We start from the raw sequence: 20,385 nt of genomic DNA on the forward strand, positions 1-20,385 counted from the left end.
CACCAAAGATCACGTGTCCCTTTTTATCATGGTAACACCTATACTGTCCATTGCCTGTGCAGTGGCTTATCCACTGAGACATCCAAATTCTCGTCAATGCCAACACTTTCCAGCACCCTTGGTGAGTATGTATGTCCTACGTTTTGTTTCTAGACACATGATACTGTATTTGGCTGAACTACAAGCCATGCTTTGTTTGAATGCATGCAGGTTACCAGGCCCTTCATACCTTTATCCCCATCATTACCAGACACTTTGCAGTCTTTATGAGATACATACCTTTTAGCAACTGCTCTGTTTCATTTAGTTAGAACAAGTTAGTACTGGAACTAGTCCCAGAGGAACACTGGGACAGTCCACACTGGATGCTGTGTTCATAGTTATCATGTTAGCTTTGAGATTAGTCAGCTATTCATTTCTTCATACACACTAACTTTTCCAAGCTGGCACCTGTGGCAATAAGTTAAACACGATCCAAAAATCCATCACACCTATACAGTTACTTCCATCAGTCAAATTTCTAACCTAACCAAATAATTCAGTTGGATTTGTTTGACAAAAATGTTTTGGAAAAGGCAAACCACATTTTATTTCATAAAAAAATTACAAAGTGGCAAAATAAGAGCTAAGAATCCATAGTAATCCATAGCACAGAAAATATAACTGGAAAGAAGCAGAGGCAACATATTTATGCTACTGAAATCCCAAGCTTCTGCCCCAGAAAGCACCATTTTACTACCACAGTTAAGGAGGACTCATCCCTTGAAAATCAGGGCTGAATTCCACAGTTCCTACAGGGGATCTGTTCCATCACCGCTAGATTTCTTATAACTGCAGTATATTGATTTTTTCCTGTCCATCACAGTCACCATCTTATTTCAGTACTGTTATGTCCTCCGTCCCCTGCAGGCTGAATAACCACCAATGATGTTTCTTCCTAGGCATGTGGCCATTTTTGCTATTTTCATCTTGTCTCTGCAGTAAGTGTGTCTTCCTCCTAAGTTCCAATGGATACGTCTAGGCTTCATGTAGAGCCACAGCAGAAATGAGAAGTGAGGAAGCATAGTTCACATATCCCCAAAGTCTCCTATAGCCCAAGAGCAGTTTGTCAGTCAGCAATGTATCACTCCTTGCTGGTGCCAGCTGTTCAGCTACCCAGGGACCAATTTGCTTCTCACTCTTAACTCTTAAGTAAAAATACCCATTTTGGTGTCAATCCCAAAGAATTTCATCCTAAACCAGATTCAGCCTGTGCAAAGCCAACAACTAAAGAGATAAAATGGAGGCTTGCAATTTCTCAAGTGTTTATTCAGAAATGCCACATATTCACCCAGCTTTGGAGATAACTGAAGTCTATTTGGAGATCTAGAATTAAAATGCCTGTTTATTACAATAACATCCTGAAAACGTCTAATTCATAAATATGCAAGGGTATGAGATAACAAGCAACTCAAAGCACTGAAAATTGAGGTGGGAGAGAGGAATAGAGTTCCAGGTAAATTCCTTGGATGAAAAGACTGGCTGAGGCTCAGAGGATCTGAAGTGCAATAGCTTATGCTAAAGTCAGCTGTTAAACACCAATGATTTACCTGTCACACAGTTCATGTGCTTGAAAGCAAGGGGATGAAGAAGTATGGACACTGTACATCCTGTTCATCTTAGGTTTGGAGGAAAAAATCATATGTGATTTCAAACCACCTCATCATTTCTTTCTCTTTCTGACAGTAATTCAAGACCTCCAGACCAGTGTATTTGTGCTGGCCCTTGGTGGCTGCCCTGGCAGCCAGAAATTAAACCAGAGTGTGTTTGTACCTTGGCTTTACACCTATTGCTGAGGCCAGAGGTCAGCATTTTACAGCAACCACTGGAGAGGTGAGCACAGAGAATATTTCTGAGGTCAATTATCTTGAGGTCGTTTCACATGGCTAAATGCAGAGCTCAGGAGCTCTGTTTTGTAGTGAGTTAAGTTTTGAGATTGACCTATGGACAGAACTTTAGTTGAGAGCTGCCTTAAGCCTAGTGATCTGTGGTGCAACAGTGGTGGTCTGCACAGAGCTGGCTAGTCACAGGGTACTGGCTTGCTTCCTGATTTTTCAGCTGCCAAACTATATTAAAACAAGCTAAAAATACATTAAATATTTTCCTTTCCTAGTATTACTTTACCACGTAAGCAGTAGCTGGAGTTGTCACTAGGATGTTATCTGATAACCAATGGGAGGGGAGGGGAGGCATACAAGCCCAAATAGGAGGGAGACTGCTTCAGCAACCGTGACCAGAAAGAGAGGCTGTTATGTTTCTATTTAGGTGGGTGATGAAAACATTTCTGAATCTCTGCTTTAACCCATCTCTGACTGCTCATCTTACCACAAGTAGTCCTTGACACAAGCCACGAGCTTGAGCAAAACCTCCCGTTCCCCATATTGTGCTCTTTAAGAAAGGTTGGGTGGTCATGTAAAGATCATGCATGGGGAGTCTGGCACAGCCAAGATGAGTATGGTCTGTCCTCCTCTGGTGCCTTCAGAAAAAAGTTTTGTTGGGTAAGCTGGGCTCCAGAGTGTTGCACAGGGGACTAGAGTAGGGAATGGACATCCAGAAGAGAACCCCTTATGGTCCTGCACTGGTGATGGATGGCCTGGTAATCACTGCTGCAAGCCTCCCTCTGGAGGAGACCATGCCACCTCCTAGATGGATTCGATACCTGGTGGGATGGGGTGATGTCAAGCTCAAGTGTGAGAGGCTAGAGAATCTGCCATACAGGACATGCATTGGGTTTTGATTGTTTAACATCGCAGATGTCACACCTTAACACAGTTTTGGATTAATTTTTTTTCTCACATTTACATTGAAATAAAAAAAATGCATGAGGTTGCCCTGATACCTCTGTTCCCAGTGATCACTGTGTTTCTAACTAGAAATAACTGCAATGAAGTGAATAAGGAAGTCCTGTCCATGAAGAGAAGGAACAAAAAAAGCAATACAGCCTGAAACTAGAGATGAAAGACCTACTTAACACATGAGAGACGTAAAGGGCAGAAGCTATGAAAAGACACAACACGAACAAGCAGAAAACACTTGGCCTACCCTTTAATTTCTCCCAGTCTTGCACTAGCAGAAAGTCTCTTCAGAGAGGCCATCAGGTTTTGAAAGCAAAGCAGCGTGATCCTGGGAGGAGGCACATTTCTGGACTTCTAAAGCTCCCTGAGCACATGTACCCCTTCCCCCTGCATTTCCACACAAGTGGCAAACTCTAACTGTAAGTCGAGAACAATGTGTCTGACATGCTGGAACATTTCCTCAGTCTCTCTGTGTTCCATTTGCACTTAGCTCATACCCAGGGTATTCCCAATCCTGTACCCCTTCCTGTTCCTCCTTCTAGCTCTTAGGTGCACTGGACTGGGGACACCAGGGAGATGAAGCAGCTCCATTGTACCCCATAAAGCATAGTCTGTTCACCATTTATATCCATTCTCTCTGCCATGACTTTCACAGCAGTCAAGAGCTCACTGCGGTACGTGACTCCACTAGAAGCACAGCAGAGCACTTTTCTGCTCTTATAATCTCTTCTCCTGCTCCTTCTACAGCTTTTTGCACACCCTTTGTAGGCTCACCTTGCTGCTTCTGCATGGTAGTGAAGTCTTCGAAGGTGAGAGTGCGCACGGGGGGCCTCCAGAAGGCGTAGGTCTCCATAATGGCCTCCAGCCCCGTCCTGTGCCATGAAAATAAAGCAAGGAGAGAAGAAGAATGTCAGTCAGCTGGCAAGTATATTAACTCTGTAGAAAGAGGGCTATGACCTCGCTTGACAGGCTGCTGGCGGCCACTAAAAGGTCACCTTGGCATCTGTGAATTCCTCAAGTGAGCCTTCCCGCACAGGTGCTAGCCACTAGATTGAAATTAAATTTCCCCAGCCCAGGATTTCAAAAGCTCCTAACAGTCTTTCTGTGCCTTTTCTTTTTCCTTTTTAAACAAGGATCCCAAACCTTCTTATTACTTTACAAGAGACATGTGACCATCAGCTCCTCAGGGTATGCTTTATCATAGTGTGGGCTTCCACATTTTGTGGATGCAAGTTGTGAGGCAAACAAGGGAGGCCAGGGATTCAGCCTTCAGAATCAGGCAGATTTTGTGAACTGCCTTTCCCTGCCACCTCCTAGTTTGGGGTATTGCTTTGAAGAGCTGTGTGAAGCTGTCCAAAATGGAAGCTCCTTTGTTTTGCACTTTAACTAGAAATACACAAAAGGTTTTTAAGAAAAGATCGGTGGCATCTCTGCTTTGGGTCCCTAACACACCACAAAGACTGTACCAGAGATGAAAAGCTAACACTCAAGTGAAGGGATGGAGTCTCAGATTTGTTCTTATTTTCACCATAGAATGCTAGTTCTGCTGAAAGTCTCTAACACCACAGCCTAGTGAGGACACAGGTGCATTATCAGGGAAAAACCCCCGTGTTCTTTACAAGGCAACTCCCTGGAGTTTCCCAGGAAAGGCTGTCCACTGTGGAAGCTGCACATTGCCCCATTCCTCACCTTCCCCTGCCTCTTTTCCAGAAGTAGATTATATCCCTCGCACCGACCAAACACAACTAGAGATGCTTCGTCAAATGTGAGAACATATCCCCTTTCAATGCAGAAGGCTCTAACATCCCCAGAGCCTCTCATCAGATGTTGAGCTGATACTGGAGCTGCCTTTTGCTTCTGAAAATGTCTTTCTGCACGTGCCTCCACTCACTCAGTTAACTTTCCAAAGTCTCCCCGGAAGCTCAGATGCTTTAAATACATGGGAGTTGGCAAACCAAACTCTGTATTTTAGGAGGAGGTTTAGAAGAGAGGTTGTTGCATGGTGTTTATTAGCTGCTAAGCTGTTAGAAGTAGAAACAGAAGACATCTCTGCATAGCAGTCTCACACTAGTGCTGAGCACATTACAACAAAACTATTTGGTTAATACAGTGGCCTCTGCCAGCTCATGGAGCTCAGAGACAACAAGGCAGTGCAGAATGTGAACCCATCTGCTAAGCTGGCCTCTGTGTGCAAAAGCAGTTCTTTGACCACCAGTATCACTCCTAGGGTTTCCTCCACTCCCTGTGTGAGAAAGATACACGTGTTCAGACTTCATCTGCTTCTTGACACACACAGCCCATAAGAGAACTGTACCTTTTTGCACCCTCATGAAATGATCCCCAGCCCGAACACCTTATATCCAAGGGGCATAAAATACCCTGAGCAGGTTGCAATGCAACAAGATCTGCTGTTGAAAAGACCTGCCATGACGATTAAAACTAAGAAACACATCTAGCAATGCAGACTGAAAGTTCCAGCTGTGCTAAGCCAGCTGCTCTGTGTCTGCCATGGGGACTGTATGGGGAAATAGGGAGGCCAGATCACTAAAACTAGTGTTCATATAGTCTGGCTCAGTCATTAGATCCTCATGGACACAACTCCACTCTGCACCCACATCTACCTCATCTCTCATGACTCCCTTCCAGTAAAATACAACCCTGAACAGAAGGCAGCTAGGGAAACAATAAAGGCAGGCTACAGCTATTAACCTCACCTCTACCCGGAGCCTGCGTGATTCTCAGCTCAGTTTGACTCACAGTTCAATTTCTAGTTCTCAGTCTAACACTTTTTCCCCTGTATCAATACAGTTCTTGCAAGTACTGTGTTATTTGTACTTCTAAGAGAAAAGGGGGGGGGGAAAGAAAGAGACTAGTCAGGAGATAATAAAAAGAAGTAATTAAAGAGTAAATCAGGAATAACATACTGCTGTCAAGGATTGTATTCCACTGTGCCTATGAGCCCACAGAGGGTAAATGACAGCACTGAGTGTACCAAAGCAGATTGTGAAGCTCATCTATCCCTGCCTTGTATGCTGAGGAAAGGAGGGATGCCACCAGGGTCCCACCTACTACTGCTCCAGGGCAGTAGGTCTAGAACAGCCACTTTGCTGAGGACTGGTTCCTGTCACCCTCCTCTTTCCACAGTACAACTGCTGGCAATAACATTGTGGCTTCACTGAATTCAGATTGCCACATAATGCTCTGGAGAGCACTGCAGTCACAGGTACCTAAGGAACAGATGCCAAATTCCACAGCTGACTTAAAGCCCCCTCTTTCACCTCTTTCCTCTTCCTGCCTCAAATAAAAGTCCTTCACTCCTCCAGAGTTGTGCACATTGAATGCGCATTATGAAACACCATCCCTAAGTATGTGGGTGACAGAGCACAAAGTTATGTCCAGTTCTCCCATACACAAATTTGAGTCCCTGTGTGGATCATTCTTTTTTTTCCCTGGCTTGGGTTTTTGAGGGTTTTGTCTTGGATTTTGTCTTTGCGCAAAACAAATATTGTGGGCGTTTCTGAAACAGAACACATCCCTACTGAACTTTCAGATTCCTCCAAGATCCACGAGACAGCAACCTTTTGTACTAACTTGATAGGCACCTACAACTCCATGTAAAAAGTATTGTAGAAAAACCAACATGCAACCATGTAGAAACAGCTTGGGTCAGAATGCATGCCACCTGTACATAATTGATTTTACAACTCTAACCTTTCAATATTTTTTCTTCTTCTTCTTCCTGTGATGTACTGTTATTTTTATTTAAAAAATGGTGTGAGGAGAGGGGGTCGGAATCAAGAAACTCCATCTCTGTCAACTCTAACAACCCTTTCTCTCACAGCAGCTTATGACATTAGGATAGTACCAAGATATCCAGAGTCACATAACAGACCTCTACCACAGGACACTGTAGTGCTGTTATCTGTGTGTTCCAGTCCCTAACAGGGAAAGTATAGCCCACCCGCCCATTGAAAAGACTTTTTAGGACAGCAGTGAACGCTGGGGGGGGGAGGGCAGGGGGGGAAGTTTTCAGCATTTCTGAAATCTCAGCAAATTCTTTTAGGCTTTGATGAGGGCTGCTGGTACCAAGTGTGCTGAACATTATTCATGGGGCATCCACTTTCTCTTCCAAAGAGACTCACTGTAAAATTGTCTTCAAACTGTCTATGAGGCCATAAACTCTTCTCTCTTGCACCATCTTTATGAAGTAAAAAAAGTCTCAGAAGAGGACTCACTGCCAGCTTTATTTTAATAAGGTTAGTCCTTTAAAAGGTATCCAAAATTTGCTCTCTCTTTTTCATTCATTTTCTTATTTTTAGTCTATAAAATTTTAATAATAGGCAATAAATGAAACAGTTCCATTGTCTGAAAAATGAAAAAAGATGTATGAGCTATCGGTGCATCTCCATAATCCATCCCATATGGCTGACCTTGCCATTCCCACTGAACACAGGATTCAGGTCATCATTTCATTGTTCACTAGGGAAGTCAAACTATTGGCTCCAAGCACCCTCCTGGCTCTTTTGCCCTAGATAAAAGCTCAAGGAACATTTCCAACACAAACAACTTTTATCCACCTCAGCTGCCCACATCTGAAAGGAAAGTGCTGTTTCTTGCCTTCAGCTTAAGTTTTTTTCCTTCTCTCACCCTGCTGAGTTTGCTGACTTGTCCCTTCTGGCTTCCTCATGGACTAGGAGCTCCTCCAAACATCCTACTGTCAAATGAATTTTACTCAGTCTCCAAAAGCAGGCTTTGTGGCATCAAACCTGCACCTTCACCACCCAGAATCACAGAATCTTAAGGGTTGGAAGGGACCTTGAAAGATCATCTAGTCCAACCCCCCGCCAGAGCAGGACCACCTAGAGTAAGTCACACAGGAACTCGCCCAGGTGGGTTTTGAATGTCCCCAGAGAAGGAGACTCAACAACCCATCTGAGTAGCCTGTTCCAGTGCTCCCTCACCCTCACAGTGAAGAAATTCTTCCTTGTATTTCTTTGGAACCTCTTACATTCCCCCTTATACCCGTTGCCCAAACTTTTGGCTAGCTGGGCTCCATATGCCAAAAACTGGTTCTCAGTCTCTTGAAATTGAGTAAAGTAACCAAGTAATACCTGCCTCATACATACTTTACATAGTCGTCCTTTCACCACAACAACCAGTTCTCTTGATTCACTTCTACCCATGCTTCACATGCTTTTGCAAATAAAGCAAAGAGGGACCAAAATTCACACAGAGGAAATCTCCAATAAGAAGGAACGAAGACCCCCTTCTAATACAAGGTAACTTTCTAACTCATCAAGACTGATGGCTACATTTCTGAACAACATTAGTTAAGAGGGTTTGAGTGCTCCAAGACTGCAAACAACATTCAGCTGATGAGTTATTTTCACCCTTCTCTCTGAAATACCCCACTGCTCCTTCTTCCAGTGCGAGGTTTGAAGCAAACAGCCGTGAAGGGAGACAATCATGAAAGCAACTGATAGAGATCCAAGAAGTGATCACTCTCCCAGAAGGATACAGGCCATTACATTGTGATGGGATGTCACCAAGGCAGAAGGATTTTAGAATTCTCTTGAACTAATTAAGTCAGAGCACACTTATAAGGAACTATATGGGAAGGCTATGAGCTGATGGAAGGGAAAGATTTAAAAGGGAAACTAGTTCTAAAAACACCAGTCAACCCTGTAATTTCTGCAGCAAACAACAACAGTGAAACAATATGAGAATAAGAAATAAGTGAAAGAAAAATATCTATCTCCATTTCATGGAAAAGCCTCAACACAAATCAGAAAGGAAATGTCCTAGGGAAGAAGTGGCCTAAGAGTTCCTCTTCTCCCACCGTGTTTTGGTATTTTCCACTGTTTGATTTTTCTCCATCATATGCGGGTAAACTCTAACAATAGCTCTGATTCAGTATCCTGATGCTGCTGAGATACAATGTCCTGGAGCAGCCTCACACATTCTGTTGCCCCTGCTGCTGCTGCCACTCTATTTCATTTTTATTTTAAGAACTTATATAGAAAATGTCTTGTATGTATACTAGCCTGCTTCATAAATGGCTTCACAATTTTTCCATTTACCCTTTTTTCCTTTTCAAAGGATGCCTACATTTTCAGTGGGACATTCTCCAGCTACAGCCTGATGCACTGTAGCTTACTAAAGTTGTTATAGGAATGTGGGAAGCTACAGAGCATCACAATCGTCACTCTAATTGACCAGTGACCCTTTATGAGAATAGAAAGTCACAAGGAGAAAGAGGAGCCAACCAATATGTTTAAGTCCCATTTGAAGAGTCCTTTCCACACACAACCTGGACCTTAATGTTTTCCTCCCTCCTATGTACAAGTCCTCTTTAAAGTGTGCAGCTGAGTGTTAGTGTCCTGCACTAGCTGACAACAGTGGTGCAACCTTAGCCAGACCACTGCTTGTGAGGCAGGCGCCTGACTGCTATATATGCTTGCAAATACCTTTGCCTGTTTTTTCCTTCCTAAAGCCTGAGGCTCCTCTCTTTGATGTGTAATACCTTAAAGATTTTAATTCCTCTTTACATCAGCAGAGAGCCTTACTGAGCCCTCCCCACAGCTGCAGCCGTGTAGCAATTTCCTGCCCTTTCTTAAATCAATGAGCTACAAAGATCAGTAATTCCCAGCCTTTCAGGAAACCATCCAAATTCACTGCACTAGGACCTTATTAATGCCTTCCATGTTAATCTAGCCCACCATGTACCTGGAACTGCATCAATCCCAATTCTAAGCCCAGCCTCCAGTGCAGCTGTATCTTTGCACACAGGGAAGACCTTGTATTCAGGGCAAAAACTACTTCCCTCACACAGGAGAGTAGAGTAAAAAATCACATATGCCTGAAGTATCAGAACTAATGCTCAAGGCAGGAATTAAATAATGGCAGCAACATCTTTACACATAGCTACATTGAGAACAGGGGACCTGAGCTAGGAAGCCACTAGGTCAGTCTTCTTTGTCATCACTGAGAGTGCAGCATTTATACAAGTCATGTAAGATAAGGTGCAGTTGCCTATTCACTGAATGTTTCCCATACCAAACCATGAATGAGGTAGCAGTCCTGGTGAACACATGCAAGAGGACCATGCAAATGAATACTGAATTACTGTGCCCATGGGGACAACAAATGAGTGCAATGCACATGACTTTCACTCTGGTCTGCACATAGAAACCTTTGCTTTACACACTAGGGCTCTTGTAACCTGGTCATGTATGTTTAATTCTATAATTAATTTAATGTTTAAAGCCTTTGTCATACTGATTTAAAGGATACTCACACCATTTAGATCTGAAATACTTAGATCTACTGTACACTCTGCTGGATTTATGAATGGCAGAAAAATTTGAAACTTTTTGTTTGGACATTCTTATTACTTTTTTAATTCAGCAACATCTTTTACCAATAAAAATGTGGGGGTTATTGATTAAAGTTCATGTTTTGCTCTTGGGTTTTTAAAATATAATGTATTCTGAAGTATATTTAAGGTATTTTACTTAGTATCTCCATAAAAATTCTGACAAAATTAAGCAACACGGTCAAAGTAAAATAATTTGACATCACTAGAGAGAAACTATTTGAAAACTAGAACATTTTCTAGTTTTCTGTGAAAACTAGTATTTTTAAGTATCCTTCAGACAGCTCTACGTATAATAAAGAACAAACAAAAGTGTCTAGGTCCCTTAGTCTACAGCTTCTATTATTTTGCAGCGTTAGCCTTTGTAAAAAGGACAAATTGGTCAATCTAGAATCCTCCATTTTTCTATCTCTGTTCTTCATTTTACAAATAAAAGAAAGGAGATTCTTAAGAAAATCTACAGAAAAAAAAAATCATCAAGACATATATACAGAATAAAACAGCCTTGAGAGTAGTGTTTACAGAAGGGGTACTGAGGTAGCAGAGAACAGAAAATTAAACATACAACAGTAAAAAAATATTGTCACAAAAATGTTAAGCAGAAAATTCATAAGCTGTTTTTACAGATACGTTGTCTAAGAATATCTAGAACCCTCTGTCAGGGTTTGGGACTGCAGGATCCAAACAGAGGCAGGAGCAGCACTGGAGGAGGCTGTCTAACTTGGAAAGTATTTTCCAAGGAAGCCATCATTATATATTGGATCTGTTTTGTCAAAGTAAGACAGTCTTTCTAATTCTTCTAAGAAACAATCTGGAGTAAACTTCTCCTGTAAAAAATTCTTTAGAATCATAAAATGCCTTCCTCAGCCTTAGACATATGCCTGAGCACTCATCAGGGGAAGGAGAGAGAAGATCAGTGAGAAAACACAAAAAAAGCTCTTCTTACCTGTTTCTCCCAGAATCTCTGAAACCTTTAGCAAAGGGGTTTCTGTCAATTTTTAATCTGGTGATCTACGAAGGAAGAAGAGGAAATTAGTTGATCTATCCAAGTTTTTTTTTTCTTTCAACTTATTAAAATTACTGATAATTGCATGATGACCTTTCATGCTTATTTCGCCAGACTTACATTAAAGTCACCCTTCCATTATCCACTAAGAGATTATCTGCTTAGCAAATAAGCCAGAGGCAGAAACATGGCAGCATCAGGAAATCTGGCACAGTGGTGGGGCTGAAAAGATCTCCCCAAAGCAGAAGTACACCTTGGATCCAGGTGCAAAACTCCAGGAGCAATAACTAATCAGCAACCATGTGGTTTGGGAAGCAGGCATACTGCTTAGGTTTGGCTGATATCTGGGTTATCCCAGCCTCAGAACTCTAGATATCCAGCAGCTGGATGCACTCATGGACCTTCAAACAATGCTAAGGAGAAAAAGGTGAAGCAAAGCACAGGCTACAGCCCTCAAAGATGGCAGCTGGCCACCCAGTCATGTGCACAAGGTGCTGCCCTTGTGGTCAGCATCTGGGTGGCTCTTCAAGGAGTTTCTGGTCTGGAACTTTTTTTTCCTTCTTCTTTTCCCTCCTCTAAACAAAGGAGACAATAGATAGACTGAGTGCTTTTGGGGAATCTTTCTTCCTGCTTTATTTTTAGACATGAATTCCATGTTGGTAAATATGGGAAATCGTGTTAGGATTTTGACCTTGCAGCCCATGACATCATAGTCCCTGTTGGCTATTCCCCAGGAAAGTGTAGCACAAGAGCTTCTCTCTGCCAGTCTTACTTTGTCCCATAGACCCTGTATCTGGAGTGAAAAGAGAGGAAGATCTCCAGATCCTATCTAATTTGAGGTGGTTTTGCTGAAACTGCACAAAAGGGACTAGTTTAATACAGACTGATCTGACACGGATTTGCAGGTGTTTTGCTTCTGTCAGAACTAAGCCCTCACTCTGGATATTAACCTCAGATTTGGAATGCAGCTCCTATTTTTGCAGAAGCTTAATTTGTGAACTTAATTTCCGCTAGCCTGACTTTGCAGCTGTCCTGGGACTTGTGTGTACAGACACAGATATGTTATGTGGAGGATGGAATTACAGCAGAGGGAATCCCTGTGGTGGGTTTGCTAACATTTCACAATTGTTTCCAGAGACACTTCTCTCAGTAAGGCAAAGTTTTACAGCCACTGGAGGACTTGGACACAGATTCAAGGGATTTAAATTTATTTTTAATGAAAAGGTTTCTCTAACAACCCATCAGAATCTCCTTTATTGTATTATAAAAACCCACCACTCAGTTTTGGGATAGGTAAAATGCTCAAATGTTTGGAATTCAGAGAGAGAGAGAGAAGAAGATATTTCAGTGCTGCTTTGGAGTGAGATGGCTTAGAAAGTCAGCGCCCAAGTCAGATTCCTCCCTTAGCACTTCCCTTACATGTGTAACTATGTCTTATAGATCTAGTCTTTAGGGAAGAATAACAGACTTCTTTACTGTCATTTCTTCTCCTTTCTCTGTCCTCTTTCCATGTCCAATGTACAGTTAAAAGTTTGCCTAGTCAACTAAAATTTGGTGAGAGGGGCAGGAAATGTTAAATACTGTGATGACAGCAAACCCACTATTGTGTTGCAATATTTTTTTCTGCTGGAATAGTTGATCCATTTTGAATCTCACTTTAAGCCAAACCAAGGGGACCAGAGAGAAAAAGTTAGAAGTCAGTATCCAGGAGCAGTCATGGGAATACTGTAAGCACACATGCTCTCTCATAAGTTGAAAAATAAAAACTCTATACCCAGCCACTAAATTGTTACCATTCACAGTTGTTACGAAATAGCTAAATATTAAAATCTACCTGAGCTTACATGACATGGGTCTCTCAGTCCAAAAATACTAAATACAATGATATCCACTGAGTTCATGAAATCATTCTCCAGAATCACAGATATCATCACGGAAAATATATTTACTTCATCATTTCTGATTCAAGGCTCCTCTGCAATTTATTCCAGAAAACTGTATAACCTGTTTCTCTGACAGGCTTCATAATAGATTATTTTTTCTTCCAAGCCAGTTTGTACCCTCATTCTAGTCTATAATAGTACTTAGCACTCTAAGTGGACACATTACTAGCACATCAAAATACTTCATCAACTGAGATTCTGTTTCACATGTGCAGGAAAAAAAAATGTCTTACACAAACCTTTTAATGGCATCACAACACCCACTCTAGTAAGGAGGAAAATGGCAGGAAACAGAAATGGGATGTGCACAGAAATAGGGAATGTGTGTACAAGAACAAGAGAAGAGTTGCACACTGAGCCCAAAGCATGGCAGAGGTGATGTGAAGGCGAGGGAATCCCCAAGGCAGGCGTAGCTGGCAGATTAGCAATATGAACACTCAACATAAAAGGATCCTGGAGGCAGACAGCTTTACCTGTTGATTTTGGTAGGCTGTCACTGTGGTGAAGACAGTCTCAGGGAAGTTGAAGGTTTTCACCCCATCTCCTGAAGGAACTGGCTTTGTAGGAGAAAGATCACTGCTGAAATCCTTGCGGATGACATGAACACGGGGCTGGTACTTATGCATTGAATGTAAGATTATCTGAAGAGAAAACAACAGAAGGAAAAGGATTTCCTTATTTCAACCCAAATATTCTACATTACATCCACATAGATAAAGCAGGGATAGAGTAATATGAAGAAAGTTACCCTTTTCTTACAAGCATGGAGTACTTGTAAGACAAAGTTTGTGCTACGAGCAGCAAGAAAGGGTCTTCAATGTTTTAAAGAGTCAGGCAACATTTTGAGGAAAAACACTGGAGTGAGGGGAAAAAAAAGCTCCATAACTCTAGAGAGTGACTACAAAACATGAACACAGTAGGACACAAGAGCATAGAAGCAGCATCCTTTTGAATCTGAGAGGAGCAAGGCTGGAGCAATGGGTACCAGGATGTGCTTTTAACTTACATGGCCTTGATCATCCAGCTCATTGTTGGTCAGCTTCAGCTTGTCAAAACTGACCACCTGCCTCATCCAGGTGTCTCCAGAAGCCAGTGAGTCAGGGTGGATGTAAACCCTTGGGGGCACTGGGGAGTCAGCATTACCAGCCACCATCCACTTGGAGCTGTGATACACATATCTGAAAGAGGACGAGGAGATGGCTAAGGGAAGTTGTCACTCATTCACTAAAGGAACATTTCCAGGGCTCCCCCTCCCCTGCCACCCTACTGCATGCCCCCCCAAGCTCTCATTTGCAGTCAGGGGAGAATGTGCTTTATTGCAACCTCCTACCTTCTAAATGAAAGCCAGATTACCCCTGAGCCACTTGTTCAGACTTGATTCCTTATTAAAACCACCTTTGCAGTTATTTTCCCTGTAAAACTCTGCCACATGTGCCTTCTCACCTCCTTAACCCTATCTGAGCCAGAGTAAGAGGCTAGAAAATAAGGTTAAACAAAGCCCTCTGAAAATATTAATAAATGCTCTCTAATTTCTGGAAATCTGCACTGGCTGCCATGTCAGACTGTCAAAGCACATGTGTCTTCACCCAGAAAGAGTAAAATCCAACAAATATCACTAGAACAATTCCAGAATTTTTTGTTTGAAATGTTGTGAAATAGGAAATTCCAAATAGCAGTGCAAACGTTAAGATTAGAGGAAACAATAATTTCTGTGTTCCTGGGTTTCTATGATCTTTTGTGATCTAGCCATCCTATATATGCCACAATTTTCTCTCCCACAGCTTTCCCTAGACACTATTTTTCTTTCTGTCTGGTATCTCTTTCCGCCTAAGGCGTTTCACAAACAATCCTACCAACACCTCTGAGTTCTGTCCTGTGCTGCCCCTCATTGGGTCTCTACTCAGCTCTGCTGAGCTGTTTCAGCCCTTACCTACAAACAGTAATTCATTTCCTGTATTTTCATAAGAAATTGAGGGGGAAAAAAAAAAAGTGACAATCTGTCCCTTTCACTGCTAGTCTGGCTTATGTGGCTGCACAAGATAATGAGGATAGAAACAAAATGTAAGACAATATATTTATTTTTTATGTTACTGCTGTCAGAACCATACTCAAAGAAAGGAGGAAAAGCATTTAGCTGAGTATCAATAGCTACCTTGATGCTTCTCAGGAAAAGCATTTCCCTGAGAAACACTGCACAATCTGAGAGGGAAAAAAAACCGTAACACTTAGCATTTAAAGCAGAGGATCAATTCTTGAATCCTTGAAATATGGTGCAATCAAGACTATTTGGGGAAAAGACTCACTCTGAGGGGTCTTTTAGTGAGTATAAATAAATCGCCTCTGTCTGGATAATTTTCTGGAGTGCAGAGGATCATGAGTTTTCCAGAGTAATTTTGGGGATTGGAAGGCCATTAATATCAGAGAAATCTCTTCTTGTCTTTCAGCTCAGTGGTAGAGATTCACCAGAGAGTTTCTGAATGACTCCACACTGTAGGTCAGGGCCCATATGCCCCGTGAATGCTTTTAAACCAAAAATCACCTCATTCAGTTCAGGATAGACCTGAAATGTTCATCTTAGTTCAGCTGCCATTCCTTTCTTGCTGAAGTAGTTTTAGAGGCTCCATACTCCTCACTGAGAACTCCAGTTATGAATTGTTGATAATCACATCAATTGTGAAGTGTATGCTAAGGATCTCCCTAATTAAAAACTATTTAAAAAGAGCAATATTTCAATCAAAAAGTACAAGAGTTTGTGTCTCATGGCTCTGGTCGAGTCGTCTGTGTTGGTGTAAATCAACATGGTCTCCTCCATCATACCTTTGCAATGGTCTATGATGGCATGTGTCTCTCCTACGCTGTCATTGACAATAAGTTATCACAAGGTTCCTACTTCTGCACCTAAAAAACTTACCTGTATCTCTTGTTATCCACAGGCACAATGTCCATGGCAATATAATACTGCTGGTGGGGATCCAAGCCTGTAATTTTCACTCTCATGGCTGGAAACATTCTCCTAGGGAAAAAAAGAGTAGAAATAAGGAAGAAAATGTTGAATAAGGAAGCTGAAGGGGCTCCTTAGACCTCTCTCTGACACCAGGAGCACACTACTTTACATGGCCCAGTTATTGGCATGACTCCTCTGGGCTTGGTAGGGGTAGCAAAGGCTGTTCTGGCTGTGGATTGAATCTTCAGACTTTTCCCCCACACAATAAGGAGTAGCAGAATAACAACCTGTAGGTAACAAAACACTCCCAGTTAATCACTCTGTTCCAAGCTCCTAACAGACAGTTCTCCTATGCTCCACACAAATTGTCCTCTCCAAGCATTTCTAGGATGGGCATTGTACCCTTTTCCTGCTGGTTTTCCTCCTGGCCATCCTTCTATAATTATTCTTTCATATTCCATTAAACACAGGATCACTTTAGTTCTCTTTCTTGAGCAAATCACATTTCAGAATAGAGTTTGATAGTACTGGAGTAATATTTAAAGAAAATCCATTGTCCTGAAAGATTCTCTCACTTTTCTGTTTCTAGATAGTTAAGAAAAAATATCCTTCACATTAATCTGCTTATTAAGTATATATTTCACTTTGAATAGAAGCACTGGCATTGTTGCCATGGTTTCCTTGAAGTCCTGGTAGTATCTTGTGCTATCTTTTTAATGCTTTGTCTCTTCTTTGTTGTATAATCCAGATCTGTCTTAAGCATTTTCTTCTCATAAGCAAATTATGAAACTCCTCATCAGCAAGAGTCAGTTCCCAGGCTTTCTTTGCTTGTCTGAACACAAGTTTAACTCTGCTATGCACTCATCACTGTTCTGGAGGTGTTCGTAGCTATGCAATTATTCCAGAAGATAAATGCTCAGAGCAATTTTAACCTTAAAGCATGTCAGTGTTAGTGTGGCTAAGACATAATTTCTCCTTCTTAAAGATTTTCTAATTGTCAGTAGTCCAATTGCCACTCTACACATCCCACAAATAGCATGCTGAGTTAATTGTTTACACCATAATACATTTATAACTAATGTCATATCTTTCATCTTCATAAACTATGAGAAACAGAACTGGATTAAATGCAAAGGAAACAAGAAGCAGAGCAGAGCACTGAGTGAAATCCTGTGTTTTTTCAGTGACTGGTAACTCAAACCTGAACTCGACTTGGAGTGGCTTCTCAGCTCTTATCTGAGAAAACCTTGAGCTGAGGTCCTACAAGATGCTGTTACTCAGATGCACAATTTCTGCCTAGAAGACACAAAGATTTGGTAGGAGAAACCCTGAAAATATTGGATGCTCATATGAAATTATGTTCTGCTCCTCTAGTAAGTAGATATATCTTTATAGAATGAGGGCAGCTTAGATAGAAGGAGAATATTAAAGGGGAATTTAAAATCACAATTCCAAAATAATGGAAAAGTGTACAATAAACATTTTTCCATTGTTTCTAGGGACTATCCCTAGAAACTATCATGACACTTTCCATTCTGTTCAGTGAGAAAAAATGAAATTGGCAGAGAAGATTTAGATCTCATCCCAACATTCCTGTTTCTCAAAGTATTACCAGTGGATGCAGGCTGGAAGAAGAAGAAGAAAAGATAAAAGTGAATATGTTTCCAATATGTGTCTAAAACTTTGCACTGAAGACATATGACCATGAGAAGCTATTTTATTCTTTCCCATTCAGGCCACATATACCTATTTGCAGAAAAGGGTAGGAAGAAGGAGTTTGGTGCTCAGCCTTCACCCTACCTGCAGCTCCTCCATTTCAAGCCATTGAGAAGAGAATGCATCTGCCTTGGAAAAGGGCATTTATCATGGGGGGTGGAGAGAGCATTACCCCACAGCTACTGGAACACAACTAAGCCAAATTATGAGACGTAAAACTGTCAGAAAAAATTTCTGCAGAAACCCTTCAAGGAGACAGCAGATTTGTGCAACCGATCGTGTGAGTTTTCTAGTTGAATGACTTGGGGGGGGGGAGGGAAAGGAGTAAGAGATTAGTCTTCACTGGCTTGAGGGCATTACCTTGTTTCTAGCACAATGGCTCATTAAATCTGCCAAGCCAAATGGGCACAGGGTGTGGCATTTTACAGCTCAACTCTCCTTAATTGAAGTGAGGTGGCTTGGGAGCAGTTTAAGAGGTAGGTTGTGTTTCAGAAGGTTGATGAGGAACCCAGGATTTAACCTGAATCTCTTAGAGTCTAAACCTGCTTGCTGCATTGGGAAAATGAAACACTGTGTGTCCCAAGAAGCTCTCCAAATCTGCAGCCCCATGTAAAGTTGCAGTATAGCCTGTGGGGTTGTTTGCTTATGAAATACCTTGTAAAAGATTACCGCAGACCATTCAACAGGCTTAGAGGCTAATCTCTAAAATGATCGGAGAGAGGTCAGTTGATCCCACTGCTTTCTTTAAGGTTTAAGTGTAGTTATAAAGTTTTGTAAATTATTACTGTTTTTCTTTTTCTGTGGGTGTAAAAGTAACTCAGGTTTCTTCACCATAAGGATGTGGCCTGGAACTGTCATAGCAGGTCTCCAGCAGTTCTCATTGCTACATGGAAAGGGGAAAATGGAAAAGGCAGATGCAAACAGTAGTGACTTAGGGATGTTCTTAGGTGAAATCCTAGTTAAGTCCTTGTGCTCTGTGTTTCTTCTTGGCTGGCTCTTGGCCCCCTAGAGGCACCAGTCCTCTAGAAAACAGAAGGTTCAAAGGTTTGGAAGGAATTCAGGCCATTTGAATTTGGCTGTATTAATAAACAGCCGAGAACCTTTCATCTAGAAAGACAGCAGCTAGCTTTATAGTCAACAGCTACAGACATAAAGGCCGTCTGATTTCATAGGGAGCATGTGATGACATCTGATATATTTTAGGAGGAGGTTTTATATCAGAAGCAGTTTGGGATGATCAAGTTATTTATATGTCAGCTTTACCACTCAGCAGGAAAACAATCTTCCTAAACTTACACAGCGTATCCTTTTAGGAGAAATATGACATGATATGAAATAAGTTATTAAAATTATTTTAGAGCCACTTAGAAGTGTTTTTAAAAGCATTTTTATAACAACCATGTGCCACAATCTACTCAGTTCCTGTCTCCTTCCATAACAAGAATGAGGTTCATGAAACTCTGAATGTGAAGTTAATGATACATAAAGATATCTAAAACCTGATTAAAATAGTATTTGCCAGCACAATAGTGTACTGATATCAATAACCATGTTTGGGAACTTTCAGCAACAGAAAGGACTAGTTGGATTGTGGCAGCCAACAATAGATGTTGTTTAAAACTTTCATTTAACACAAAAATACAGCTCAATTTTCCTTTGAGATTACTGTCCAAAGAAGGATGTCAGGTATATTCCCAAAGTAGAGTTATTTTTTCCAGTAGAATAAAGCTTCTGTTTCTAACCCTCAGGAGCCTCAAGTCACCAACTCTTATCCCTGTTTCTTGAACCAGTGCATGTGAAGCCTGTGTCAAGGTGGATCTGTTTTCAAAGTTGGCCTGCTCTGAGTGGAGGCATGACTTACAAAGGTGCCTTCCAATATGGATTCATTCTCTGTTTCACAGCTTAGTTTTAGAGACAATGATTCCCCACTAGGGGATAAGAAATTAAAAAGTACCTGACAGTTTGTCTCAAAACACAAATGCAATTCCTTGAAGCTCTTCGGACATTGGAATTAAGCCAGTACAGACAGTTTAGTGAGCAGAAGTCAGGTGAGAGTTTAAAAGGATTGACAAAATTTACTGTACAGTTTTCATGACTGTTTACTTAAATGACTTATATACTATATAAACAACTACAATTAGATTAAATATACTTAAAGGTGATATATGCTAAATGCAACCCCAATTGTTGCAGAAGACAATTTGTCTGTTGACAGTAACAGACAGAGTAGTCATTTCCTAGTCATAAAAATATCTGATTGAGAAACTGAAAAATAACTGACTCAAGTTTGCATATCAAATGTGCATAGTGTTTACAATGTGCATGAATTTACAAGGCAGCCTGGAGTTATCATTGCTATTTTATGCCTCATATTTCCTTGCACTTAAAACCAGTGCCACATGTATATTCCTTTATGAGAATAAACGTGTAAGGAGTGAAAGTGAGGCAAGGTGAGGTGAGGCAAGGCAAGGCAAAGCAAGGCAAGACAAGGCAGGAATGCCTTTCTGTTTCTCTGTGTACCATGGGATTATGAAGAGGACATGAAGGACATGAAAAGGCTGAGGGCA

At 41.4% G+C, this 20,385-nt stretch overlaps 1 protein-coding gene across 1 annotated transcript in view; it reads right to left on the minus strand.

Moving 5' to 3' along the window:
* TBX15 (T-box transcription factor 15) overlaps positions 1 to 20,385 on the minus strand; it is a 95,101-nt gene that overhangs the window by 11,903 nt on the left and 62,813 nt on the right. The window contains exons 3-7 of the mRNA XM_061988753.1: positions 16,070 to 16,171; positions 14,165 to 14,336; positions 13,632 to 13,799; positions 11,156 to 11,220; positions 3,609 to 3,706 (exon numbers count right to left, since the gene is read on the minus strand). Coding sequence (XP_061844737.1) covers positions 3,609 to 3,706; positions 11,156 to 11,220; positions 13,632 to 13,799; positions 14,165 to 14,336; positions 16,070 to 16,171 — 605 coding nt within the window. The remainder of the gene's footprint in view (positions 1 to 3,608; positions 3,707 to 11,155; positions 11,221 to 13,631; positions 13,800 to 14,164; positions 14,337 to 16,069; positions 16,172 to 20,385) is intronic.

The sequence above is a fragment of the Colius striatus genome, chromosome 1 (genome assembly GCF_028858725.1).
Source record: "Colius striatus isolate bColStr4 chromosome 1, bColStr4.1.hap1, whole genome shotgun sequence".
NCBI classification, from domain to species: Eukaryota; Metazoa; Chordata; class Aves; order Coliiformes; family Coliidae; genus Colius; species Colius striatus.